Here is a 26,908-nt window from a genome sequence, read left to right on the forward strand (position 1 = left end):
CGAATTACGAGCAGGAAAAAATTGACAGGAATTAAAATATTTAGCAGATTATTGCTATAATTTTTGTCTATACGATCTATTACGAATTAAGTTAAAAAATTTTTTAATTTAACACAGCATAAAATTCATGTATTTACAAATAAATATTTATCTAACTAAGCATTACAATGCAATTGCTGGTATATAATATTTTATGTGCAAATATTCTTCTAAATTAATACTTATAACTATCACTCTCTCACTCAAAATACTGCATCTCATAATTGTTGGATGAATGGTATCCCATCCTAGCAATGCATGAAATTTTTTAATATCAATACTGGCTGAAATGGTCTCGGTTTCAGCACTACAATCGTGAACAGCTAAATTTGAAAAATTCACAGATATTGTGGCTGCATCTGCATCAGCTGTAAACATAAGTGTACCATTTGTATCGGCTGAAAAGACTAGAGTAGGGCTGAGATTTTTTATTCGTTCCATCACTCCTCGCAGGTGCTTGAATTCAGGCATATCTAAAGAGATCTAGAGAAAAAGTAGAATAAATATATATCAGAATACAGCAATCAATAAGATTGGAAAAGTTACAAGTCTTACATCAAACCGTTCTATTTGTGGTTCGTTATATTCTTTCCATTTTTTTTGTGGAACCATGACTACTGGCAAGTCATGGACGCACAATCTTGTGTCACTACTGATAGAAGAAAGTTCTATATCAAATGTGAGACAGGGTTGATGTTTATTAGTTAATTTGATCTTGACGGTTTTAGCTGTTGTTTTGAATGTAACAACAGTTTTCACAAGTATGGCTGTACTAATTTCCATATAAATTTCATTGAACTCTTCTGACTTTCCTGACACCAGATAGTCTACAAAAAAATGTTCTTTGTCTAATTTTGCCCACACCATAGGTGTACTGTCATCAGCAAGATTAAAATTAAATGAGTTTGAAGTCAGTCGTATGACACACATCTTTGCCATTCTTGCTATAACTGTAACGACATCTGAAAAAAAACAATTTATTAATATTCCGAGCATTTGTTAAATAGAAATAATTGTAAGCTTACTTGAAAAGTCTCGTAAAGCGCCAGTGTCAGTCATTTTACACTTAAACTTCATTGTGAAGTCTTTTTTGAGAGGTTAACACTGTAATTATAGAGTAGAACGAGTCTCTATTGTTGACATGCGTTGGTTCGATTAAAATAGGGAATACGATAAAGACGAATCGTGGTGAAAATGCTGATTTGCTAACAGATATATCAAAATATGCTGGAAGGCAATTGGAGTGGAGCGTAATAAAATTGTTTTATTCGCAGTTGCATCGGTTCGATCGGTTGCATGTTTTTGGCGCCAATGGTCGATTGAAAACCGCGTCCGCTGTTGGCTACACGCGTGTGTATATTATACTTTGAATTTGATTGGCCGTATTCCTTGGCGCCGAAGTTGAAGCACGAAAAGAATAATAAAAATAAAACGATAATAATGTAGTTTGGTTGGTGAACGAAAAGCTTATAACGACGAATATTCTTCCGACGGGCTCGCAGTGTTCGCAATCTCAGGCACAGCAAAAGGAAAAAATAAATAAGCTCGGATAGGGCTGATGGAATAGCCATGCAGATTTCCCGGTGAATATCGTAGATACCTTGTGCAGAGAACGGCGATCGGAACGAAGCACAGCAAAATACAGATGTAGCTGTGTACGGCGAGTACTTAGTGGCCTGTAGGCATGTTCGAGTTTGTTTATGCGAAAGGGAGAGCCTGCAGAGAGGCGCGCGAGGCGAGGCAGAGGCAGACAAAGGAAGAGGGCGAGAAAGCGATTGCTGCGAGATCGATGGCTAATCGAGGCTGTCGTATTTACGTTTCAGTTGGACAGCGATCGGCGCTCGACGCGGGCGAACACCTACTATGCTAGGTGAGGCGACGACGCTGTCCAGCGTGAATCGGCCGTGCAATAACGACTCGCAGGCAGCAAGCGACGACCAGGCGGAGCCGGCGAGATTGCAGTACTGTGCATACCGGCGAGATAGTGCAGTGTCCACCGCGTTCGTCGGGGTCTACTGTGCCAGCTGCACCGGCGAGCCTTGCGACGGCCTTGCGAGGAGGTTTTGTCGTCTGCGCAATTTTCTGTGCAACGCGCCACCAGCGCCGCCAGATCCGCTGCCGCCGGAGCAGCCGGAGCAGCCGGAGCAGCCGGAGCAGCAGCCGCAGGAGCCGCAGCAGCAGCAGCAGCAGCAGCAGCAGCAGCAGCAGAAGCAGTTCCGCAGACGGTCCACTCGGCGCACTGCACGACCGTGAGTACGCAAGCAGCTTTCCTCCTTCGAGGCGCGCTCGTTAGACCCGTGCGAGGAGGCGAGCGGCAGGGGCTGCTCGTTGCGCATGGTAACGCGGCCTTTTCCAAGGGGCGCCGGCTGTCGCGAACCTCCCTCTCGGCCCTCGGCCACATTATGCAGGCAAGACAGGTGGCGAGACACGTGGCGCGCGTCCCTCCGGCTGCGGGCCTCGCGTCCTCGAGCCTTCTCCGACTGGACGCAGCGGTACGGCCACCGCGGCATGTCAATAGAGCCGCGATGTATACGCGCATGGGCGAGCGCGGGCGCGGTCACGCGAGCAAAACAAACGTCGGCGATATCTGGAAAATCGAGTGTAAGGTGAACGACCCGAGTGTGCAGGGCGCGCGAGATGCGAGATCGATCGTCACAACACAGCGACGCGGAGCCCGGGACAAAACAAAGCGAGCCGCGGCTGGCGCGTTCGCGAAAGCTGCGTCCCCGCAGGTCGGCGGCGGCGAGCTTCCGAGAGCGAGGCGCCGCACGGCTGCGCAACTGCGCGTCTCGATTTCGTTCCCCGTAATCTCGAGTCCGTTTTTCTCTCTCCAGATAAGTTGCTCGCGCGTTCGCGTTTCGTCGGTCTTTCGACAACTCGTTGAGGCAAATACGAAAGAGGCGGGCGAGAGCGGACGAGAGCGAGCGAGAGCGAGCGAGGCCACGGTGGCTCTCGGATGAATCAGCGCGAGCATCCATTCATTGATTCAAGGCAAAACGCTCGAGTAAACAAGCCGCCGGCTCGCTGCCGAAGCCGGTACGTCGCTCCATTTTTTCTCTCGCCCGGCACATCAGTGCCCGCGCGTGCAGCTGGCCTGCCGGACTTCGCAGCCAGAGCATCGGCTCGGATCGGCTCGCGCGGTATTTTCGGTCCCGTCGCATACGCCAGCACGTGCGTCCGAGAATGTGGGACCGAAGGAAGGAAGGACGCGAGAGAGCGCGCGCAAGCGATCTCGCTCGGTCTGCTGTTGCTATGCGGACCCCCGGACTTACGTCACTGCCCCCCCCCCTCCCCCGCCCTCTTCCCCACTCTCTTTTTCTCCCAAAGGGGCAATTTAATTTTGATAAGTCCGAGCGGCGTTAGACGACCAGATCGTCGAACAGCGTGTACTTCAGCTGCGCCAGATACAACGCACCACGCCACTTCAGCTCTACAAAAGATACCCGCCGATTACGCCTACTCGCACGATCACAGCAGCTTCGCTCTACGCCAACGCTGCAATTTTCGCCCTCGACTTCAAGCCCCTATTTTCTTTCTGGCGAACTCGTCAATGGAATAAAATCGCAGTGTCTCGCGCTGTCACTCGCCAAGTCCGTTCGGGTCTACGACACTGGTGCCTAACTTGCCAATGTATCGTAATAGAATGGTTGTCTCTCTGCTGCGCTTAATTGAAGTTCGTAACTCATGTAAGAGGCAAAGTAGCGATAAAAGACCAAGAAAAAAAATTGGGAATTCGAAGTGAAGCTTGTTCTATTTTTCGGGCGGTCGTTTGATAGTTCCCCAAAGATATAAAAAGGCGTACTTCGCTTGAACCGACGTGACGACGTAACTTCATGGAGCGCGCCCACGTTTGAAGTCATATGCGAGCCACTAAATAGAAAAACGTGTGAATGATACTCGTTGTGCGGCGAGGCACAGCTGCGGGTAGCGAGCTCTTGATTCGATGGCGTGATCGTAGTTTTATTTGACTTCAATTACGATCGTCGCCTCTGAAGAGTCCGGGCTGCGCTCGTAAGCTCCACCCACCGTAATAATACTGCGTTCGTATAGCGATCGGTGGATCAAGCGACTCGATGCGACAAGGAGAAAACGGCGAAAAGCGCCACTGGCAGTGAACCGATGGCAAATCGGCCACAAGGCAAAGTCCTCGCGCGCGCGCTCGGACGGCGTAACAAGCTCATTTTTTGCTCTCATGTAGCCACGCATTTTTGGGCTTCCGAGAAGCCAAGCCCGATCGCTGTGCGCTCCTCGGGTGCCTTTTCCCTTTTTCCTTCTTCCACGTGTTCTCTCTCTCTCTCTCTCTCTCTCTCTCGCTCTCTTGGCTCACTCTTCCGTGCATACCTGCGCGGTCTCGGCTCTTCTCCATTTTCCCTCCTACTCTCCACGCTGCACTTCTTTCGGGAGACGACCAAGATTTTACTTTGTTCAGACTGGAGCTTTGAAGTCTCACGGACGGGATACGGACCTGTTTGTCCCTCCTTTTTTCAACTTCGTTCTACTGCCTCGGTTTGAAGATCGGAAAATCTCGGGGCAAGCTTCATGTTTTCTCTTCAGACAGTAGCGTGCCTGCTCTGAAGTTCGGTAATCTGTCCACCCCCCCCCCCCCCCTCTTGCATAGCTACATACCGTTCTGAGATAACGTTTCTTTCGAATCTCCGCTCTTACAATAGCTTCCTCGCACGATCGATTTCGCTGCAGCAGTTGATTCGGCTGCTGTTGAAGTTGCGAGTCAGTGTACTGCGATACTTGAAACGCAGAGCAGAGAGAAAGCGAAGGGAGGGGCAGCACGAGCTTGTAAGACGGATAACGTGGTCGGGGAGCAGTTGCGGGCGCAATGCGGCGATGCGACAGCGAAAGGCGGGAACGTCTACGAGGGCGCGTATAAAGAAACGATCGCAAATGAGTGCGGAAGCGTTGGGGGGGAGGGGGGGGGGACAAGTCGGAGGGAATCGAGAGCGAGGCGCTGGCAAGGTGATGCGCGACATATTGGTCGAGTGCGTGTACACACGTGTGCGCACACAGGGGGGGGAGACCGGAGCGCTGCTCGTCTCTGCGGTCGACGTGCGACCCTCTGCGATCTGTGGCGCGCGCATGCGGGGACGGCCAAGGGATGGATGGATGGGTGCGCATTCGGGTGGCCAGGGCTGCTTTGTCGAGTGGACCGTCCGCTGTCCAACTGCAGCATCGCAGCATCGGCCGGTCGCCCTATTGATATCGATCCCGGCTCTCCTTGCCTTCTCGCTCTCTAATGAAAACTAGCAGCTGCCCACTCGATCTGGCGAGAGCGCCCTCTGATTAGACCTATCGCTGCCGACTGCGTGCAGCTATGCTGTCTGCGGCTCTCGCGACGGGGGCAGCATCATTGGTGCACAGTGCGTGCTTCTTATATCCGAGTCGCGCGGCACCGACTGTAGGACGCGGCGAAGAAGCGAGAAGGTCGCGATAATCGCGAGCGAGTCGAGGGCTGGGGCCTGGAATGTGTAAGGTGACTGCAGCCCCCCCCCCCCCCCTTTGGAGCTCCGCGCAACGCTCCTCTCTCTCGCAGCATCATCCTTCCATTTCGGCTCGCTGTATTTTGCGACTCTCGCGTTATTGCACGCCCTCCGAAAACCTGCCCCCCCCCCCCTCACTCGAGCAGTTTGACTGTACCCGCGTACCTCTGGTAGGTATCATGTTCTTTTCTGGTCCGTGCACTCGGCGTCGCGCGCGCGGTGTAACGACTTTTTTCAAACTTTCAAACCGATCGGCTTTGAGGGAGCGCTACGCTCCGAAACTCGTTATTGGCAGCGATCCTTTGACGCGATTAAAGCTGCCAGGGCAAGCTCGTCGGACTCGCGATCGGAAAGAGCCGAACGGATCCGAAAGGAACGGCAGCTGAATTATTGGCTTGTCGGCGGCTAGCGCGCTCGAGGCCTGCTCGGCACTGCTATATTTACAAACAAGCCATACGACATCGAGCGAGAGAGAGAGAGAGAGAGAGAGAGAGAGAGAGAGAGAGAGAGAGAAAGAGAGGACGGACCGTTGCCGAAATTACACTTCTCGCCGGCCCCCACGACACCGCTTGCCCGGCTCTCGACCTGCTTCTCTGCTTTCCGGCTGCACTTACGCAAGCGGACTACATTTTTATCGCTCTATGCATTCGCCGTCGACGCCACTGTTGCTACTCTCCGTTAGCCAAGAGGCAACGTGTCTTTCCGTCCGCAGTTCGAAGATAAGCCGCCTGGCGTCTTTTTCGTAACTTCACTCTCGTTTTGCTGACGCGTCGATAAAGAATTATCTAGCGCTGCTGTTCCGCTGCTGGGTTATTGTCTGGGATGCAGTCCATCAACCGTGCTGACTGTTTAAATGTTCGAGCGCAGCTCGGACGTTGCCGCCGAGTCCACGCGGACGCTCTCGTCGCACGTCTTACGAAAGGCTTCTCGCTCGAGAAATCCGAGCATTAATATTGATGAGACGTGGGAATGTCGTACGTCTCGCACGCGAGATATAATACGGCGATGATCTCGCGCGTGGAAATTTATTCTCGGCGGTCAGCATGTGTTGACACGTTGTAAAAATAGTTGTTGAAATTGACGATCATCAAACGGGTGGCCGCCTCTCTTCCGCAAACGATTACGACCGCAGGCACTGCGCCGCGGCGCTGGATCAGCAGCGAGCCAGAAGCATCTCGCGAGAGCGCGGCATCGGAGATAAGGCGCAAGCAGCGTCGTCAGCGCGAGCGAGCCACAAGTTCCAGCGATTCCGAGTAGGAATGAGCTCGCGTGTCTTGCGGCTCGGTGTGCCGTGCGAATATACAGCCAACCGGTTCCCAAGAAGCCCGAACAATGCCACGCAGCATCCCTCCTCCCGCTGCCGCCGCCACTCGCACGCGCATTCCTTCTCTCGCAACTGTTTCAGCCTCGATTCGCAGTATCACTGCGGGCGAACTCGCGAACGCTCATTTTCACGGCCTCGACAGCCGAGTGCAGCAGTTGCCCTCGCTCGCGCGAAACCACTGCCGTCCCAGCCCAGTCAGCCCTCGTTCTTTTCTCTCGCGGACAAGTGCCTTCTCGAAAGTGTCGTCGCTGGCTTTGCGCCGTTCTGCGTCCGTGCTCGGTAACGGGCGTTCGCGTGTATTCTCCTTCGCAGCTGCTGCCCCCTTTCTCGTCGCTCGGCCGTGCAGCGTGCACTTTCGCGGCCGGAAATTGCGGCTTCTGTTCGCGCGTGCAAGGGCGTGCACGCAAATTGCCGTCGGCGCCACGAGCATCTCCGACTCCCGGCAGCTCCTACTAAGCATCTGCCGCCTGCGCGCGCAGCTTCGCCGAGAGCTTGCGCGGCGCGAAAAGCTGCAGGCGGCGAGTCGAATCGGTTGGCGCGCCGGGGCTGAATCATCGCGAACGCGTCATCGATCACGGCTGCCGGGGGTAACGGGTGCGCGAGGGTGCGCGAGGGTGCGCGAGGGTGCGCGAGGGTTCGCGAGGGTGCGCTCGCCTGCTATCGCGGTCTCTTTGTCCGCGGGCGCGCGTGGGGCGAACACGTCGAAGGGGGCACATCCAGCCTTGGCTCCGGTTTGCCAGTCTGGTCGGAGAGGCGAAGCTCGCTTCGGCCGGGCAAGTGCAGCTCGCCGCTCCCAGTCGCATCTGACGCCGCGAGCGCGCAACGGCATATGTACTCCATTATGGATTGGCCGGGCTTCCGCGCGCCTGCTCGCACCCGCTCTCGTCCGCCCCTTGTTCGCGTTCCCACGCGTGTGCTCGAGCCTCGCTTTACGATCGGAGCGTGCACCTCCGTCGCCGCGAACCTAATGAGTTGGACAATCGCTGGACCGCGCTGTTTGCGCGAATTCGTCCCAAGACTGGCCGTGTTTGAACACAAGCGGTAACGAGTGGACGCGAATTCTGCGTGAAAAAGTGCAAAAAGGCCAGTCATCGAGGGCTTTAAAAAGTGCCCGCACGATTCCGAGAAGCCATCGGACGTCGATGAGCTAGCGCGATTTTCGTCAAGGATGCGCGCAGCGTGCCGCGACTAGTCTTCTCTCGTCTTCTCTCCATTATTTCGGGCGTCTTCGGCTCTTTCCGCCCAAGAGGTGCACGCTGCCCAAAGGCGCTCTCTCGTCTTCGCTTTCTTCCGGCTCGACGGCACCTCTACACTGCAAGGGGGGCTACTTATTTCGCTTGGCCAAAGAAAACTTTGCCTCTGCGCGACGCTCACGCTTCGGTATTTTTTCAAGCTGCTCGATGTTTTCCAGGCTTTTCTTCTCCTTTCAGGCTCGCTCGGTCCCTACATCCAGGACGTCACGCGAAATTCCTCGTCAGTTTTCTTTGAGTCGCCGTCGTTTCGGCAAATGATCCAAAAGTCTGCTTTTCCGAGGCGCACTGGCTTCTTCCTCTTTTTTTTATAGTCCCCTCTTTTCTGAAAATGAACTCCCTTGCGATATTTTCATAAACAAACTTCTTTCCAATATTACACGTTTTTCGCTTACCTATCGGTACTGTGCTAGCAGTCCGTTGAGCGTACGCTCAACGAGAAAAATTTATTTTCAATCATTTGTTTATACAATTGCGGTTTAAGCAAAACGGACGAATAATTCGGCGTGCCTACCTCGAAATTTCAATTTAGCGACTCTGTAAACACGAGGAAAGCCCGTAAAGTTACGAGCTCTTTAAAAAAATACTCAATTGTCATGAGCACTCCGAGTAGTTACGATATACTACTGTTGGCTTTGGCATCTCTCGCATCGGTCGAGGCAGTCCTCTTGACCGCGAGCCTCTCTCAGTTCCACGCAGAGAGGAAATAATTAATTGGCGACATGTGTGTGTCGTTTCAATAACTCTTGAGCGTGCTACTCGAGCGAATGCGCCCACTGGCTGATTTACTTCTCGCCAAAGTATATATAACGCACAAAAGTGCATTTTCAAATATATTTTTACGATCGCTATTATTATTAAATGAATTAATATAAGACATGTGCATTTAAAAGGCCTTGCAAAAGCTGCCATTCGAGTAGCGTATATAATGACAACACACGCGCGCGCGCGAGCCAAAGCGAGAGAGCAACGCGGAGGGGCTTGGTTCCAAACGTAGAAGAAAAATAATACGAGCCGTGGGGCTGGAAGCGAATAGAAAGCAGAAAGCACGAATAAAAAAGCGAAAATGCGAAAGAGGGAGAGAGAATGAGAGAGAGAGAGAGAGAGAGAGAGAGAGAGAGAGAGAGAGAGAGAGAGAGAGAGAGAGAGAGAGAGAGCAAAGCAAACGAGAAAAAAGAAAGAGAAACAGATCCTAAGTGGGAGGGCAAAAGTTCCCTGCAGGCACACTCTCGCTCTTTCTCCTGCGACTGCACTTGAGACGTTCCGTCCTTCCTCTCTTGTGATGCTTTTATTTCCTCGCTAAGGCTTAGTCAAATATTTCGCCTCTTCTCGCAACTCCCGCACGCAACTTTGCCGCAAGTCGAATAATAATTTGCAAATTGCCTTGTCTATCTAAAGTAAGCGAGGCAGAGGTCGTCAGAGAGGAAATGCAAAAGCGCGCGCGAGAGGGAGAAAAAGAGCAAGAGCGAGAGTGAGAACGTTGCAACCCCCTCCCCGACGCAGGCAGTCAGTGTGTAGTACACACGAGCATGCAGGGTGGATACATGTGTGTGTACGTGTCGTGGGATCCGGTAGATCGGTCGGCCGACCGGCGACTGTCGAGCCTAGGGGGGGAGCGTGCTTCTCTCCGTCTTTCTCGCTCTCCCGCCCTTGGTACCACGGCGTCGACTGCGGCGGCGGCTCGGCATACCCCTGAACCTTTCGGCGGAGTAGCTCTGCTTTCGCGCCTCGCGCACCAGTCCACTAGCGATCCTCGAAGTGAGCGGGGCGCGCGCCCGCCACACTCACACGTGCAACCGAACTTTCCCTTCTCTTTTTCCTAATTCGTGCACGCTCGACTCTCGTTCACATAATCGCGCTGCCCATATAATCACGTCCACTGCTTCGCCCGCGCAACCTATCATACAGTACGTACATAGTGCATCTTCGTAGAAGTACAACAGTGCCGTAGCAAGGATTCCAGGAATAACAATTGCAACGTCGCCAGGATACCTAGGCTTTCATACACAGTGTGCGCGAAGACAACAGTGCGAAAGAAGACTGGCGCATGCGCGGCAAAGGTCGCGGCGCCGCTCGCGCTCTTTCTCTCCTCGCAGTCTCCGCGAGCCCAGAGAATCAATAGCAGCGGCAGCAGTATTGCCGGCGCTGCATCGGGGCCGCGAGAAGATGGCAGCCGCTTCGTCGTGCCGAGACTAACCCCGAAGATTCGGATACCGCGAGCTAGCCCGTGAGGGTTCGCCGCCGACATGGATATCGTGTAGTCGCGAAATCCCTTTCACCCCCGTACGCGCCATTGCGACACGAGCAGAGTTTCGCCGAGCAGCAGCATCAGCAGCAGCAGCAGCAGCAGCAGCAGTCGATCAGCCGGCCAGGATAATGGAGTCGATGGCAAACCAGCTGCTCGTCTCTGGCAAGAGCCTTGACCTTACCGGATACCACTCCACCTTCTACTCGCCACCACCGACCGAAGCGTAAGTTTGCTTTGATTGCCTATTTATCGCGTGGTCTGTCGATTCGCGAGCAGCGACGCGTTCTTGTTTCGTTTTGATCGGGCGTGGGGAGTCGGAGGAAGCGACCGAGTTGTACTGGACGGTTGACTATTTTTAAAGAGCCGCCGTCGTCGCGCTTGTTTGTTTTGCTAGCGGCGCGCGGGCAGCTATGCGTTTCCAATAAAAGTGAAACTGCTGCTTACCCGTTACGTAGATGCGATCACGTGCCGTTGGGCCGGCGATGCACGGCAGTCTCTCGCTTTGCGGTCCGCGTGCGATCGTCGATTGCCATTGTTCTGCGCGCACGTGTTCCTTGCCGCTGACTGGAAGCAAGGAAGCAGCAAGGCCGCTGGAAAGGTTGCGCACATGGGTTTGGACGTTGCACCGTGGCACCGTTGCACGGGCACGCTTCGTTGGGCACTGCAAGCGGCAAAGTTGTTTACGTATAGGAAGCCCAGCGAGGAGCTACGAGTTGCGCCGATCCAGCCACTCGTGTTGATTGGAAGCGTGCTCGCGCGTGTAGGTGTACGCCGTTGTGTAACTGCGGGCTCAAGCGTGACAGTTGCACAATCGCGCCGCGAGTGAGCCCCAATTTGCATGAGATTGCGATCGTCTACGGGACATTAAAAATAGTACATCTCGGAATTGCCTTTGGCTATTTTTCGCCGCGTGCCTATTTACCGTTGGCTTTACAAATTGAAATGTATTTTTAGCGTACGGACAATAGCGTCCAATCGGTCGCCGAATCGCGCTTCATTAGATTCGGATGTAGCGAGAGGGAGATACGCAATGCGGAAGGTAAGAGCGAGCGAGAGAGCAACGGAAGTGAGACTCGATATCAATATCAAAGGATATACGCTCTTATCTGGATTCTCTTTGGCTCTGCGGCATTTTCTGTCTGCAAACTCGTGCGCGCCGATCTCGTGCCGCGCTGCCTGTTGCTAAGCGCGCGCTTTTTGTCGTTGTTACTCTTACTCCGTTCCTCCCATGTAAGCCGAGATGTGGGTCAACTGGCCGGCGCCCGAGAGCCTCCGCTCTCTCTCTCCTCTCTCTCTCTCTCTCTCTCTCTCTCTCTCGCTCGCTCGTTCGCTCGCTCGCTCCCTCCCTCTCTTCCTCGATGCACAAGTTGACTGTGATCAGTGGATTTTCGGTGCTCTCTCTCTCTCTGTCTCTCTCGCTCTCTCTCTCTCTCTCGACCGATGGTCATTTGGTCGCGGATGTGGCGATATAGCTCGAGCGCGCGCAACAATGCTGCTGGCACGCCAGGCCAGCGGTGCTCAACGTCGCAATCTCCGAGAACGCGACGCCGTTGGACGTCTCTCTCCGCGCGAGAGCTTTGCGGATTTGCCGTGGGCCCGGCCTCTCGAGCGACCGCAGCGCAATCTCCGTTCCGCGCGCGCTGGAATTTACGCCTCTTGCGGGGGCACAATGGCCTGTCGGCACACCGCGGGGCTCACGCTTTTCCGCGTGGCTTGGCGGCGCCTCGCGCGCTTCCCCGTTTCCTCTCGAAAATCTCGGCGCGCTTTGTGGGCCCCGAGGCGGCTCGGCTCGCACGACTTTTTGGCGCGACCCGCGCACTTTTGTCGGCGAATTACGATGAGGCTCGCGGTCGGCGCGGAGCACCAGCGCGTGGCAACCGTCCTCGAGGCCGAATCGCGAGACGCGAGCGGCGCGCCGCTTCGTGTCGGCGAGAGCGGCCGTAAACGAGTCCGTAATTAGGGGCCGCCGAGCGCGGGCCACGACATATCGATGATTCGGAGGACGAGCGGATCTGCGGCCAGTCGTGCTGCTGTTTGCATAAGGGGTCTGCGTTTCGCGCACTCCCCCGCGACGAGCCATCGGCAAGGGCGCTGGGACGATCGATATTCGTCTCTCTGGCGAGGTGAACTTCGTCAAGGAGAAAAGTCAAAGAGAAGAAGGAGCACGCAGGACGCACAATGGTGTCGCATCGGCTCGAACGCCGAAGGCCGACAAATCGGCGGCGCGTCGGGACTCGTTCGCAGTTGCCGAAAAAAAGTATAAGCAGGGAGCTGCTCGAGCTGATAGCGCAGCTGCTAGAAAGAGAGAGAGGGAGAGAGAGAGAGAGCGCGCGCGACAATGGGGGTTCCGTGGGGAAAGATATAGCCGAATCGTAAATTGGGCACAGACTGGCGTCCGTAGGAAACAAGGGTTGCCGAGATCGCAGTCCACGCCGCTCTCTGCTCGTTCCTCTCCTTCGCTCGGTCGCCGTGTGGCTGCCTCGTGCCCTCCGCTCGTTTTGCCAGCGCGTACATGCCCAATAATCGCGAGGGCCACGGCCACGGCCGTGGGGTTGCCGACCCGCGACGAGGACATCTGCCTCCTCGTTCAGCCGGCAGAAGTGCTCGGCGAGCTATTGTCCGGCGAGTTCGGCGGGCCACCGGCCGAAGGAAGGTCTCGCGGCGCGCATAAATCAGCGACGCGCTCGCGGACGCGCGCCGCACGGCCAATGGGAAAATCGGGCGCTCGGGCCGCTCGGAAAACTGGCGTCGCGAAACGAAGAAAAAAGAGAAAAGGGAACAAGTCGAAAGAGCGCGATTCCCACGAAGAGAGAGAGAGAGAGAGACAGTGCACTTGTCATGGGAACGTGGCCCTGTAGGGTCGCGCCACCACTCGCCTTTTGCGCGGCAAAACTGGAATGCCGGGGATGAACAGGAGGGGCTCCGCGCTCGCTCGCCGCCCTTTATCCCATACGCGCAACACCGTGGGTACTCGGTCGCGCTGCCTGCCACCTCTTTGCGCGCCTCCGTGCGCTGCTGCCCACTGGCAACAGCTCCGCTACGCGGCGCAACTTCGGCCAATGCTAACGCTCTCGTTGGTCGCAGAACCTGCGACGAACGTTTAAAGCTCGCGAACTGCCTGCCATTGCGTCGTCGGGCGTCACTTGTAATGCAATTACACCGGCGTTCTAGTGGTCAAGTACAATCGAGGTGCGCTCATAGACGCGGAGAGAAGGCGAGCAAACAAAGGAGGAGTATAATGCGAGAGAGCGGAAAAAAAAAGGAGAGAGAAAGGAGAGAGTGCGTATAGGTATGCGAAGCTTGGGAGCTTTAAGTTGGGGGAAGCGGCGGCGGCGGCGGCGACGGCAAGCTGAGAGGGGCGGCGATACGTCGAGGCAGGTGGTGACCAGATGTCTCTGCTTTTTCCACCCTGCCGCTGCCTCATTTTCTCTCTCTCTCTCTCTCTCTCTCTCTCTCTCTCTCTCTAATAGTAGTCGAGGAGAGCTTTTTGCCGGCAGCGAGGCGCTGCTCTCTCCCCGTCTCTATCTTGATGTGTCGCCAACGGGCAAGCAGCGCGCGATCGAGCTCTCGAGCCGATGCGCGCGGCCGCAGCGTCAGTGGCACTTGGCGCGCACGTGCGCGTCCATTGTAAAACGCGCGGCTGTCGCGATCGACTTGGCGACTCGGGACGTGGTCGCCACGGGCGCGCGTCGACAGAGAGTACAGATTTGCCGAGCAGAAAGGAGAGGAGGATTAGCGCACGGGCTGCGGGCATGAGAAGAGAGAGCCGCGCGCATTATTAGGATTTGGCTGGGCGACGTAGCGAGGAGCGGGAAAAAAATTGATTTGCGCGCAGCCCCCTCCGTGTCGCTGGCCGACAATAGCTCGCTGCTGCTGCTGCTGCTGCTGCTGCTGCTGCTGCTGCTGCTGCTGCTGCTGCTGCCGCCGCGCCGAGTAAAGGGTGGGCCTGCCCTTCGGCCAACTTATACCTACCTGCACGAGAAAGCCGAGAACATCCTGAGCGTATTGTGTTTCCCGCTCGGGAGGCTCTTCGCTACGCGCTGTCGGCTATCCGAGCGTCGCAACGGGGAGAGAGAGAGAGAGAGAGAGAGCGAGAGCGGAGCACCTGTTTCACAAGGCGTAAAACAAAGTCATTACACACTCGTCCGACGCCATTGGCATTCCCAAGCGGGCTGCCCGTTGCGCGGGCCGGTCAAGCCTAGCGCAACGAAAAATTAACATTCAGCGCACACCTCGAGGAATGCCGAGTCCAGCGCAATTATCGCGCACCAACGCTTCCGGCTCGGTCCGCGCATTGGCATCGGCACCTGCCCCGGCCGGGCTGCCCCTTCGCGCTCCCTCAGCGCCGTGTCGCCCGCTTTATTGTTTCCACACGCGAGATCGCCAGCGCCGATAGCGGGCTGCCTGCCCCCACCGCCTCGTCTCAACGGTCGATCGTTCTGCTCCTGGCGGTTCGGGCGCGACGGGCGCGACGGGCGCGACCACCGGAAGAAACAACGCGAGCGCGAGGATCTGCAGTCCCGAGAGATTTCAACGAGCCGCTTGTAGGCTGCTGCGACCACCTCGAGCGAGGAAAGCCCAGGCTTCTATTTTTAGAAGCGACGGAAAGAATGCCGTGCTCCTGCGGTAATGACTCGGAAGCTTATACCAAGGCCAATGCTGGCATCAGCTGCGCCAGTATCGGAAGACGTAAACTTCAAAACAACTATTTGAATAGGATTTCCCATGGACGCGTTCAGTGCCGTTCAAAGGCATAAAATTAGAATTAGGTATACGTAATAACCCACATGCGTCTTCGCTCAGGCGTGCGCGCACGTGAAAAAAAAAAAAAAAAAAAAGAAAAAGAAGAAAAAAACAAGAAATGGAAAAGGAAAAAAAACGTACGTCGATCGGAGCGAAAGCACGTGAAACGTGACTGCTTGTGGGAATACGGTTTTGGCATCGGTGCCCCTATAAATCGAACCGAACGAAAAAAAGAAGCACGAAATCGGCCGGAATCCGTTAGGCGAGGACTGCGGATGCGCAGTAGGTCGTTGACTGAATGTCCACACACGGGTGCGATCGCGCGCGCAGGTCGCCGTGACCCGCGGCGGACTCGCGCTGTCAAATATTGGCATTGGCGTGCCGAAAGGTCACGCGCGAGAAGGGAATCTTGCCGAGCCGAACGGAAGCGAGAGGAAGTGGCGGGAAAGCGGCGGCGGCGGCGGCGGCTGCGCGGCCGTTTAAAGGGCAGAGCAAGAAGAAGAAGAAGAAGAAGAAGAAGGAGAAGAAGCAAGATGCCGAAGATGGGCACGCGCCGCGCAGCCATTCCTAGATGCGCACAGCTGCGCTCGCGGCGCGCTGGAGCAGAGTTGTTACGAGTTATTACGAGACACCTACGACGGGACACGCGCGTAAAGAGGGGCAGCTCGTGTGCGCGTCCAATGTAATAACACGGCGCACTCTCGCGTCGGCTTTATTGCCGAGGAGCCGGCGAGGAGGCACAGCTGTCCCGGAGCGGCACCTGCCGCCCCTCTTCGCACATCTGGTTTTCCGGTTTTCCCTGCCGCCGGGGCTTTCCACTTCCGTTCCGCCGCCAACTGCGCGCCGCCGAGCGCCCGGGTCGCCTTCCTCCGCCTTCTGCCGCCTTGGCGCGTCCTTGGCCGCTCGTCGTTCGCTTGCCGTCCGCGTCGTCGCGTCTGCAATTTACATGGGCAATTTACATGGGCGATTTACATGGGTAGGACGGACGGCCAGTCGGCTTTGACGGCCGATTCGCGGGAACGCGTTTCGCCCGCGCGTGACGAGAATCACGAGAATCACGAGAATCACGAGAACGTCGGACCGTTTCCGTCGACACCGATCTGTTCGGGGCTCTGCGATGCTCGCGCCGCCTACGCGCCGTCCAGGCGTTGTCTCGGCTCGGTGGACGTCGAGGACGAGTAGGTTGCGACGAGGGCTCGCGCGCGCGAGAATCTCTAACGGTCGCTGCGAATCCTGTCGGCACGCGGCTGGCAAACAACGGGCGCCGCGCCGCGCCGCGCCGAGCCGAGCCGAGCCGAGCCGAGCCGAGCCGAGCCGAGAGAGTGAGTTTGACGAGAAGCGCAGGTCTCCGATGCTAATGCTACGCAGTTTTCGCTGGATTTGTTGGCCGTTCGTTGGTAATGCGCGCGCAACGAGCGGCGCGGGTCGACGCGTTATCCACCTTTCGTCGAGTGGCGTCCAACCTGTTGCGCGCCTCTCGCGCTCGCAGCTTCGTCGCCGATTGCCGCGGATCACGCCGACGAGAGCGAACGCGTCGAGACGCGATCGAGCGCTCGGAAACGGCGCGGCACGGCCATCTGCATCCATCGCCTGCTCGACTATTATACGTCGCGCTCCCCCCGCAGACCGCGCGTCACGTCCGACCCTCGCGGCGCGCAGCAGCGCTGCGTGCTCCCGGCTCTAATTGCCTGCGCGCTGCGTTCTCTCCTGGCCCCCACTGTTGACGTTGGCTTGTTTCAGGAGGCAGCGCGCAGCCGCTCGATCGATCGCTCCTCGCCTCTTCCAGAGCGACGATCCTCTCTGCTCTGCTCGCTTCACGCCCAGCGCTTATCTCGAGGAATGCGCTCGCGACGCACTCTCGACGATCGCCTGCTTCTCTTCTCACACTCGGCGGATTTCTGCTCGCGCGCGCGCGTCTCCTGCCTTATCCGAATGTTTTGTCTCGGCTGTACTTTGTGCATCGAGTGTATATAGCCGAGACAGCGAGAGCCGGTCTTTCTCTCTGCCTCTCTGACCTATTGTGTCGCAACTCTTTGGCCGGGCGCGCACTTGCACTTGAGTACGCTCGCGCAGCCGAGGGAGAGAGAGAGAGAGAGAGAGAGAGAGAGAGAGAGAGAGAGAGAGAGAGAGAGAGAGAGAGCGCGCGACTTTTCGAGCGACTCCGAAGGGACGCAGCGCCGATCGACAATGCCTCGGCAGGACTGTAATGGGAGCCGGCAGCGTGGCTACGCGCGGATACCGGAATGTCGAGTTTACTCGAGTCGTCGTCTTGAAATCGGTGCCGCTCAGCTCCGATACGCGCGATCAGCGGCAGCGCGAACGCACAGCGTCGAAGCACGCGTAGCTGATTTGCATGTATTTGCATGGTCGAGAGCTGCTCGCTGCGCCTCCTTTAAATCGGCGCGCCGATACGACTCTCATAGGACAAACCGAAAGCCGTCGAGGGCCGACCGTGGCCGCGCTGGCTCTGCAGAAGCTGCCGATGCACAACGGCGTGCGCAATTGCGCGCGCGTATGGGGCAAGAGAGAGAGAGAGAGAGAGAGAGAGCGGGAGCAGCTGCACACCGACGCGACGCTGGCGCTGGCACGCACGCAGGGGAATTTCAAGCCGAGAGCGAGTCATGCTTTTGGGGGCGGCTCGCCGAACAATGTCCAACAGCAGCGCCGGTGGCATATGCACGCTCCCAGATGGCGAACGCCCTTATCATTTGAGCCCTCTGCCGCCTGCTCGACTCCCACTACGCGCGGCTCGGCGACTCGGGCGCCCTTTGTGCTCGCTCGCTTGTCTTTTTTTTCGTTTTTAACGCGGCCCGCGGCCGATCGGCATAGTCGAGTCTTTGTGCCGGCCGGGCGCCGCATCTGCCTGGCGTCGCTGTTTGCGCGCTGGCCGCCGCCAGATAACGCCCTGCCCAGCGACCGAGCGACGATTTAAAGGGCAGGAAGCTATCGCGCTCGGCTGCGCTCGCGGAGAGTCAACGGTTTTCTCTCCCTTATCGCGCAGCGCCGCGCGTCTTGCTTCGCGGCGCAGGAGAGACCGAGCCTCTCGGCGAAGGCCAAAGCGGGAGCCGGCGGAAATTCATTAGAGCCCCCAGAAGCGACGGAGGGCGGCTGCGCGGTTGCGTCGGTTGTGGTTTCTGGCAGGAGCGAGCGAAGCTCGCCTCGGCCGGCCTCCTTCGAATCGGCAGGAAGGGGATAATGCCCGCCGATTTTTCATTTTTCGGGCCTCCCCCCGTCCGGCCGCCGGCGCCCGCTCGGATTCACGCTCCGGCGGGCTCGCGTCCAACTGCTGCTCGGCGCTGAATGACGCGGCGCTCATTTGATTGCAGATCGAGGTCGGGCTACGACTCGAGCAGCGGGGACGACAGCGAGGTCGAGTACAGCTCGTCCGGGCTCTGCAATCAAGCGGCCTCGTCCTCGCAGTCGACCAACCCCAGCAGCGGCGCTGCCAACAACTCAGGCCAAGGGAAACATATCAATAAAGGTCGATGGACCAAGGAAGAGGTGAGTAATGGATCGCCGAGCGGATCGAGTGCAGGTAAGCGGCCGGGAGAGCGAGAGAGAACGAGGGCGCGAATAACGTGGGTCGAGGAAGGAAGGAAGGGTGGAAGGAAGGGAGGAAGGAAGGATGTGCGCCAACGAGTGGCTTGCAGGTAGGCGAAAGGCTAGCTGTACGGTTTCCCATGGGAAATGCGCGCCAAGGACGATCACACACGTGTCTCTCTCGCTCCCTCGGACTCTGCTCTCCATTGGCGCGGCGACCTTTGCCTCCGGCGCGCCCATAAGTGCCACGAAGCGCCCTGAAAATTGGCCTTTGTGCGTCTGGAATCGCGCATCGCGCACTTGCTGGCACCTCCCGGTCATCCCTCGGCAGCGTCTGTTCTTCCCTTCCCTTGCACGCGACCAGTCCAGCCCGGAAGTGGTCGCCCTCTGGGAACTGCCCGATGGACTGCCCGGGCGCCCGTCGCAGTCCACCGAGGCACGCGACCAGTCGCCGGGCTTGGATACGCGTGTTTGACCAGTTGTTCGCTGACGAGGCGTTCTTCGGGAATGTTAACAGGACGCTCTGCTGAAGCAGCTGGTGAGCAGCGCGGAGACGTCGGGGAACGGTCTGCGATGGGACGGCATCGCGTCCCACTTCCGCGACCGCAGCGACGTCCAGTGTCAACAGAGATGGGCTAAGGTCGTCAACCCCGAGCTCGTCAAGGGCCCATGGACCAAAGAGGTAACGCTCGTTTGCTCTCTGCTTCGGCACGGTAGCCCGACTATCTGCGATCCAAAGTCCACGTTGCTTGGAGATTCGCCGAGCGTTCGCGCGCAAATGTCAAGCGGGTAAATAAAGCTGCTGGCCGTAAACAAAGCAGCGACGGATCGAGGCGACAGCGCGCGAGCGTCGGGAAATCGATCCGCGGCGAACGAAGCGGCGAGTTGAACAACCTCTCTGCCCCAAGATCGTCGGGGGCTCGGGGCTGCTGCGTCTACGCCCGAGCCGGTACGGTCGCTTTCCCGCGCCGGCTTCCCGAGACTGCTGCGCGAAGGGCCAGCCACGCGCTAGACCAGAGCGCGTCGAGAGCGCTTTTCCCGCCAAAATTCCTTCGCGTCGCATCTGGCCCATGCGCACAACCGTCGGCCGGCCGCCAGTCTTACGTCCAACTCGCCGTTCTTCGATGCACGCGGTGCACGTCGCGCACGATGGTTCTCGCATTTGTTTGCCATTGAATAATTCACTGCAGCCCCGCAGCTCGTGCTGAGTAGCAGCAGCAGCAGCAGCAGCGCGTTTCTTTGTTACTTTCAAAAGAAAACGAGAAGGCAAAAGCGACGTGAGCGATACTGCGCTTGAATCTTAATGGGCGCGACAAGCCGAGGACGTTCCATGGGTTTTATAATGTATTCTTAGCAGGCGAGATTCGTCGATTGGCCACGTCATAAAATTAATTATCAGCGAGCAGAGTAAGAGCTGATTTAGCGTAAAGATTCACGCCACGTGCTGGCCTTTACAATGAGGCGTTTATTACATGGTCTCACTGATTGACCGCCAATTTCCATGATTACGCAACGCCAAATATCATGGCCTCGGAGCCTTCGAGATGTAGGCATCGAGGTCCGAACATTTCACAAGAGAAGCATAAAAGATCGGAAGACGTTGGTAAAGTCGGAGGTCTCGGCAGTCGGTCGGTCGGTCGGCCACTTCCCAGAAAGGTTTACCAACTGTAGCCCGTACTTCTTGGTTTTCGCGAGCTATTGAGACTCGTTTTACATCAACTTTCTCCACGAAAGGCGTTGAAATATGCGGGCTCGCGTGCTCACCGCAGGTATACGGCCCGCCGATAGCCTCTTCTCTTTTGAGAGAAGCCTTGATACTTTTTTTCCTGCTTTGACGCCGTGACCAGTAATTGGCGCTCGCCGATCATCGACCAAAAGAAAGATGAACCAAGAATGCGCGCTCGTTTGCAGGAGGACGAAAAGGTGGTGGAGCTGGTGCAGCGGTACGGCCCGAAGAAGTGGACGCTCATAGCGCGACACCTCAAGGGCAGGATAGGCAAGCAATGCCGGGAGCGCTGGCACAATCACCTCAACCCCGGCATCAAGAAGACTGCCTGGACGGAGGCCGAGGACCAGATCATCGTGGAGGCACACCGACGGGTCGGTAACCAATGGGCCAAGATCGCCAAGCTTTTGCCCGGCAGGACGGACAACGCCATCAAGAACCACTGGAACAGCACCATGAGGCGCAAGTACGAGGCCGAGGAGGGCAGGACGACCAGCACAAGAGGTACCCTCTTTCTCATTCCTTCGGCCGGTCGCCTACGAATGTGATAGTCTTACTCGATCAGTGTTCCTCGTCGCAGGTCGAGGCAGGAGAAAAGCAGTGGAGACCAGTTCGTCGAAGGCTAGCGAACGCAAGCAGCAACGCAACCAGCACCAGCAGATCACCTCGACGACGTCGCTCAACAGCCAAGACAGTCCTGCTGTTTCGGCCTTAACCTTCGCCAGCGATCTCGATCAACTCGACTGGGCGCGTGCGTGGGAACAGCAGCAGCAACAGCAGCACTGTGCCGAACAGCAGCAGCAGCAACAACAACAACAACAACAACAACAACAACAACAGCATCGCAATCTACACGTGGAAGAGCGACAAGTCGTCAGTGATCCACTCGATTCGCCCCCAAGACGAAACCGCGTCGAGTCCGTCTCGCCGTTCTCCAAGTACGTACTTGTTTGTCACTGGCTTGTCACGCCAACTAAGAGTATTCGCTTTAAACATCCACGCTTTTCTTTAAGCAGGTTCTTTGGTTTGGAAATGAGCGAACCGCATGGTTCAAGGTCGTCCGAAGTACAACTACTACCCATGCCCGACCTCGAAGAGGAATCGGACTTGCATGAAAGAGAAAAAACTAGTCCCCCGCCGATCCTACGCAGGCGGCGAAACCTGCAGCTGGAGCAACAGCAGCAACAGCAGCAGCAACAACAACAGCAGCAGCAGCAGCAGCAGCACCATCACCACCACCACCATCACCATCACCATCAAAGAACCGACACTCCCGACAGTGGCAATCAATCAGACTATCTACTACACTCGTATCAACAGTCCTCATCCTCGCAGATCGGCACCGCGCCTTCTACTCCCATCAAACAGCTACCCTTCAGCCCATCCCAATTCCTCAACAGTCTTAGCTCCGATTCTGCTTGGCCTAGGGCGAGCACGCCTAGAGGGAGTCCTGGCCCGCTCACGACGCCGCAACCGTCTACATTACGTCGGGGTATGATTTTTACCATCATAATCATCTTTGGAAATTCACCGGAGCTTCAGGCTTGAGAACTATTGATCCAAGTAGATATCGACTTTGCAGAAGGTACGACGCCGAGAACGCCCACTCCTTTCAAGAATGCGCTGGCTGAATTGGAGCGACGGAGTGGCGCAACCACACAATTGCCGGCAACTCCTAGTCGATTGGATGCCCTCACAGAAATCATCAAGCAGGAGACCGATCGTGAGAGCCTTGCCGGTACAAGTAGTGGCAGCATGCTTGGCGACTCGGGCTACGGCACCGGCAGACGTCGTGGCAAAGAGAACAGTGCACCCGGCGGCAAGAGAGCGCGAAAAGCTTTGTGTCAAGCCTGGTCTGGGACTTCTCACGACACCGGCTCTGAAATGAGCTTCGCCGTTGAAACGCCGGTGAGTCTACGCCTAACTCGGTATCAGCTCTGTTCGGAACTGTTTTTTCGATGAAGCTACTTCACTTATCCGAGCTTCTTTTATGTTTCAGAGCAAAAGTCTGGATACCTCAGTATTGTTTTCGCCAGCCTCCATGGCCTTAGACGACAGTTTTTTGGCAAATGGGCCAAGCCCCGTTAAGGTAGAAACGCGTGTTCAAAGTCAATGTGATTCTCAGAATCAACAACCACATCAACCAGCCCTATCCTGGTACTATTCCCGCACCAACCGCCTTTAGACACGCTAGCCGGCCTTACTCTTTTTTTCCTCTTACGCTATCTTTACCATCGTCTCTTTCCATCTGCTGTCTCTAATTTTCTCTTTTTTCTTTCTAGTTCTATTGCTCTACTAATACGTTTTTAATACGTTTTTATCGATGTTTTTCTCTTGTGATTCGTGCATATTTTTTTCGTTTTTTATTGATGTTGTCTATATTCGTATTGACGTTCGCCCAGTGATGCCTAGCTCGGGCTTCCATGCCTTACTTAATTATGCTGTAAAAATAATTATAACCTTGTACGTACTCCTAAAACAATAAGCTATCCTGTCCTGCAGAAATCTAACATTCCAATTAACACACCTCAAAGAACAATGGTTACCGTGTAATGAAAGATACGATAACATAGTCTCATTAGGTGTAGTGACGATTTGAAAGGTTTCATTTGCACTTATAGTTTTTGCTATTTCTTATTTAAGAACAAAAGATGAAAATAAATGATGTTTAATGCATTGAATATTGCTGTCTGTATTTAGTAACTATATATTAGTTGAAAAGAAAGATGAGTTTTGGTAATCATTTAGAGGACTATGACGCTTAATTAGTAGCCGGGTCCAAGACGCCGTCTTATAAGTACTTAATTTATTCTTAAATATAAGTTGTAATTTTGTGTTACAGTTTATTGGCTTTAATTTCGCTTTTTATGTTCTCAAAAGTTGTAAAAAAATCTTGTAGTTCAAGCTTCTTTTATCGTAAATGGACTAGGAGCTTTGGACTAACCGGTTTTGTTGTTATTTTGTTTATTTATGAATCATGTGTATTGTTTTAGAGAAAAACTATTTTAATATCGTGAAAAGCTTTGCTAAGTAATGGTTCTTTTGTAAAGTAAAAAAAAAGGAAAAAAGAAAAAAGAAATAAACGAGTAAAAGTAAAGCAAAAAGGAATTTCTATCTAAAAAGTACTCGGAGAGCCTAAGTACGCGAAATAGATTGCATTTGCAAAGTTATTATTTTCCATGGCTAAGTTATTGTATAGTATATATTATTTGATTTTATTTGATATTATCCATTTAATATTTGGATTCGTATTTTGTATAAGTTGACAGAAGGCATGAAGTGCACTAATTCCATAAATTGCGATTCTGTCCCTAGTGAACAAGAGGCCTGGCCTAGCGTACCAAAGTACCTATATCCCGTGAAATCCTCTCTCGAATCCCTGTAAATGTTCAGATCCTTCTAAGACTCGTCCCTCGCCAAAAGTTGTAACCTTTGTTAAGCGCAAGCAGCAACGAGCGAAAAGAAAAATCCAAAGATTCGTCGATCGAGCGACGGCTCGGTTGAGGCGCGCGTATAATATACGTACCAAATATATACGGAGACCTAGTCACTATCCGGTTTCTCACGAGATCCCAAGTGTTCGAGAGTCGAGTTTATGCGAATGGGAGAAAGAGAAGGAGAAAAAACAGATTAATCGCGCGCGCATCGTCGCGTCTTTTCTATCGCCCACACCCCTCCTCCCGTAACCGTACTACCTATATTTATTGATGTTCGCGTAGTGTGTCGCCTAATTAATCGGTCAATGAATTGACGGAACGAAAGGAGACAAGACGAAACGTGACGAGCCGATATAGGATAACACGTGGAGATCGCTCTCCCCTTTCCGGGCTGTTTTCCACTGATATTTCTACTATAACTGCCGGCTGTAGCTAGTGTGTCTATTCCTTTCCAGACTCCCCACGACTTTGCGCCCGTACAGCGGAAGCCCAACGCCAAGAGAGCTATATCATTTGATACGTTCGACAGCCCAAACGACTACAGTCTGGCGCCGTCCAAACGTACAAAGGTGAGTGTTCAGCCTAACATCTTGCGCACTTGATTGACATCTTGCTCTCTTGCTCATCCGCTCGGCAGCGCTTGCTCACGCACTCTTACGATTCCTCACATCTCTTTATCGTTAATGTCCTGGTATGTTTGTGTATCAAATCATTGGTGATGCGACGCGCGATAGGTGTTTTTCACGTTTCACGTTTTCCATACAGCAAACATTTATTAGGCAGCGTTCGTCTTTATTCTACATCATTCGCTCACTTTTCAGACTAAGTTGGAAATGCAGTGGACGGCGGTGGCTTGTGGTCGAACTCGAGACCAAGTTGAAATGACGCAAGCGGCTCGGCAGTTTCTCACGATCAATGGATTCACGCCGCTTCGACCGCGCTCCCTCAACTTCTGACCCGACTCCTTAGTCAAAGTCGAACAGCAGTGAGACATCGTCCAAGAGGCGACGACCCGACTGATATTTATGGACTAATTGAGCACGAGTTTATTCTTGTGATTGTCAGTGCAAAAGAATTTTCGTTTTTGTTTTTTTTTTATTTTGAAAGATATTTTTACACGCGCGAAACACGAGAAAGCCCAATAAAATATTAGCGAAAAGTGGCTCCGCTATGCGTTTATTTCAGTAATACAATGGTCGATGAATCTCATCAATCATTAGTTTTTAGAGTTGCGTCGCGTAACTTGCGCCTGCGATACTGTGCTCTCTCAGTTTTATATCAATTTTCTTCTGTAAAGTTTCACCGACTCATGCTTGTCTTATTCCCGTTTGCCCGCTGCGGACAATTTTCTTTTTTAAAGTGTCTATCGTAGGGAAAAAAACTTTATATTATACATGTATGATGCACTACTTGTGTCGGTTTTCTAATTTTCGTCTAGCGAAGAAAATGAGTAAATGAAAAAAAATTATAGCCGGTTTATTTGATAGAATATTATATTATAATATAATATGAAACATTATTGCGGCCGTTATGTACAAAGAGCCTTTGTATGGATAATTTAATTTACAACCAAACAATAAAGTAGCGTTGATCACGCAAAACGTACATTTTGAATTTGTTCAATTTTGGTGTATATTAATAATGTATAAATGTTTAACCGTCAAAAGTCAATACAAATGGAAAGAAAAGAAAACAATATTTTTACTAAACTATATGTGGAATGTGCCTGAACAAAAATTCACGCATAAAAAAAACACTCTTCAAATACATGTACATACATTGCTCATTATTCAATACAATTTTTTAACGTTTTCATGATTCAATATTATAGAATTCGTACACCGCAAGTATTATGCCTATTGTCAATAATATCATGAGTATAAGACTTCCTAATCTCACTAGCAAGTTATATCATCTCAAAAACAGTTTATGTGCTTAAATACTAAAATCAAGCTCATTGATACTATTTTATTTATATATGTATATATATATTAATCATTACAGAAAAACTTTGTTATCAGTACGTTTCATGATGTTGACTTGTCCTTTGGTTTGATAAATATTGGATGCTTTGTACTTAAATGCATTGTTTTAAAAAGCAACCATCGAACCAATTTGAGTTTTCTACATAGAGTACTTGTAAAAATGATTCATTAAAAACTATAAAGACAACAATAAAATGCCATTTGTCGTATCTTACAAATATCAATTGAAAATAAAAAGTACGATCAATTCATTCATTTTGATTTAAAAAGCATTTTTCTAATCGATGTATACATTAGGAATTCATCAATAGAAATAAAATCTTTTATAACTTTTTTTAAAGTTACTATTTATGGAAATAACTGGGAACTTATAGTTTATTAAAAATTCTTAATAAATTTATATCAATGATAATATTGTTTTTTTCGACACGCTGTACGAAAAGTACGACTTTGCCGCACGTTCGGCGAAAAGCGTGCGATCAATTTCGCGCTTTTCACACGTTGTTTGAAAAATACTATACTTAACATGTTCAGGAAAGAGATTCTCGTCTTGCGTTTACACGCGAGTGAAGTGAGGAATCTATTTTTCCGTACTAATCAGGTAATTTACTAAAATTCAACTTATGCTTCTATTATGCAATATACTTTATCCTAACTATTGCGTTATTATATAATATTTATACTAATTAAATATTGTTATATACGTCATAAAAAATATACTCGGCTAGTATGAAATGCATTAGTCACTAAACAGCTGATTAGATTTGTTTTATTTTTGTCAAAGTTATAAGAGATTATTATACTTCAATTATTAATCACATTATCATATCAGGTTCAAAAGCAGAAAGCTACATTTTATTTAAAATTTTTTTTTTCGCAGCTTGATTATATAATGGTAATGTGAATTACTGCAAACATCTATAAATAGAAAACTACTAAATCTTTTTCATTTTCGAAATCCGCAAAAAACAAAAAAAAATCAGTATAAACTTTATCAAATCTGCCCAACCAAATGTTCAATTCCAAAAATTGAATAATATCTAATTATAGATGAATAACATAAATATGGACTTAACAATAGTTTTGCAAGAAAAGTATTGTAAATTTTATTTGTAAAATTTAGA

At 52.9% G+C, this 26,908-nt stretch overlaps 2 protein-coding genes across 8 annotated transcripts; one reads left to right on the plus strand and one right to left on the minus strand.

The window, feature by feature from the left end:
* Positions 1-21: 21 nt before the first annotated feature.
* LOC131663366 (checkpoint protein HUS1-like) lies at positions 22-10,816 on the minus strand. Of its 3 annotated transcripts, none has more exons than XM_058933737.1 (4): positions 10,798-10,816; positions 1,065-1,143; positions 595-1,001; positions 22-522 (listed from the first exon to the last, which is right to left on the minus strand). In XM_058933737.1, exons 2-4 carry the CDS (start codon positions 1,114-1,116, stop codon positions 163-165), a joined length of 819 nt encoding a protein of 272 aa, XP_058789720.1. In that variant the 5' UTR covers positions 1,117-1,143; positions 10,798-10,816; the 3' UTR covers positions 22-162. The 3 variants fall into 3 exon arrangements, with proteins under 3 accessions (XP_058789720.1, XP_058789721.1, XP_058789719.1); XM_058933738.1 differs by lacking the exon at positions 10,798-10,816 and adding an exon at positions 1,640-1,772; XM_058933736.1 differs by lacking the exon at positions 10,798-10,816 and adding an exon at positions 1,640-1,689 and having other exon boundaries at positions 1,065-1,427.
* Positions 1,725-26,764, plus strand: LOC131663364 (transcriptional activator Myb-like). Of its 5 annotated transcripts, none has more exons than XM_058933730.1 (11): positions 2,155-2,288; positions 10,038-10,576; positions 18,423-18,597; positions 19,154-19,318; positions 20,548-20,866; positions 20,943-21,300; positions 21,376-21,854; positions 21,945-22,270; positions 22,362-22,451; positions 24,255-24,368; positions 24,621-26,739. In XM_058933730.1, exons 2-11 carry the CDS (start codon positions 10,482-10,484, stop codon positions 24,753-24,755), a joined length of 2,256 nt encoding a protein of 751 aa, XP_058789713.1. In that variant the 5' UTR covers positions 2,155-2,288; positions 10,038-10,481; the 3' UTR covers positions 24,756-26,739. The 5 variants fall into 5 exon arrangements, with proteins under 5 accessions (XP_058789710.1, XP_058789711.1, XP_058789713.1 ...); XM_058933731.1 differs by having other exon boundaries at positions 2,181-2,288; positions 10,093-10,576; XM_058933727.1 differs by lacking the exon at positions 10,038-10,576 and having other exon boundaries at positions 1,725-2,288; positions 24,621-26,764.
* Positions 26,765-26,908: the final 144 nt, after the last annotated feature.

This window comes from Phymastichus coffea, unplaced genomic scaffold (genome assembly GCF_024137745.1).
Source record: "Phymastichus coffea isolate CEN01 unplaced genomic scaffold, Cenicafe_Pcof_1.1 PCOF00033, whole genome shotgun sequence".
Taxonomy (NCBI): Eukaryota; Metazoa; Arthropoda; class Insecta; order Hymenoptera; family Eulophidae; genus Phymastichus; species Phymastichus coffea.

What these genes read in the sequence shown, in the direction of transcription:
- LOC131663364 (XM_058933727.1), top strand. Translation starts at nt 1,903, where the DNA reads ATGCTAGGTGAGGCGACGACGCTGTCCAGCGTGAATCGGCCGTGCAAT. An exon ending in AGGGCCCATGGACCAAAGAG is followed by an intron (nt 19,319 to 20,547) that starts GTAACGCTCGTT and finishes GCTCGTTTGCAG; the next exon opens with GAGGACGAAAAGGTGGTGGA. An exon ending in CAGGACGACCAGCACAAGAG is followed by an intron (nt 20,867 to 20,942) that starts GTACCCTCTTTC and finishes TCCTCGTCGCAG; the next exon opens with GTCGAGGCAGGAGAAAAGCA.
- LOC131663366 (XM_058933737.1), bottom strand. Translation starts at nt 1,116, where the DNA reads ATGAAGTTTAAGTGTAAAATGACTGACACTGGCGCTTTACGAGACTTT. An exon ending in CGCTTTACGAGACTTTTCAA is followed by an intron (nt 1,002 to 1,064) that starts GTAAGCTTACAA and finishes GTTTTTTTTCAG; the next exon opens with ATGTCGTTACAGTTATAGCA. An exon ending in CACAAATAGAACGGTTTGAT is followed by an intron (nt 523 to 594) that starts GTAAGACTTGTA and finishes CTTTTTCTCTAG; the next exon opens with ATCTCTTTAGATATGCCTGA.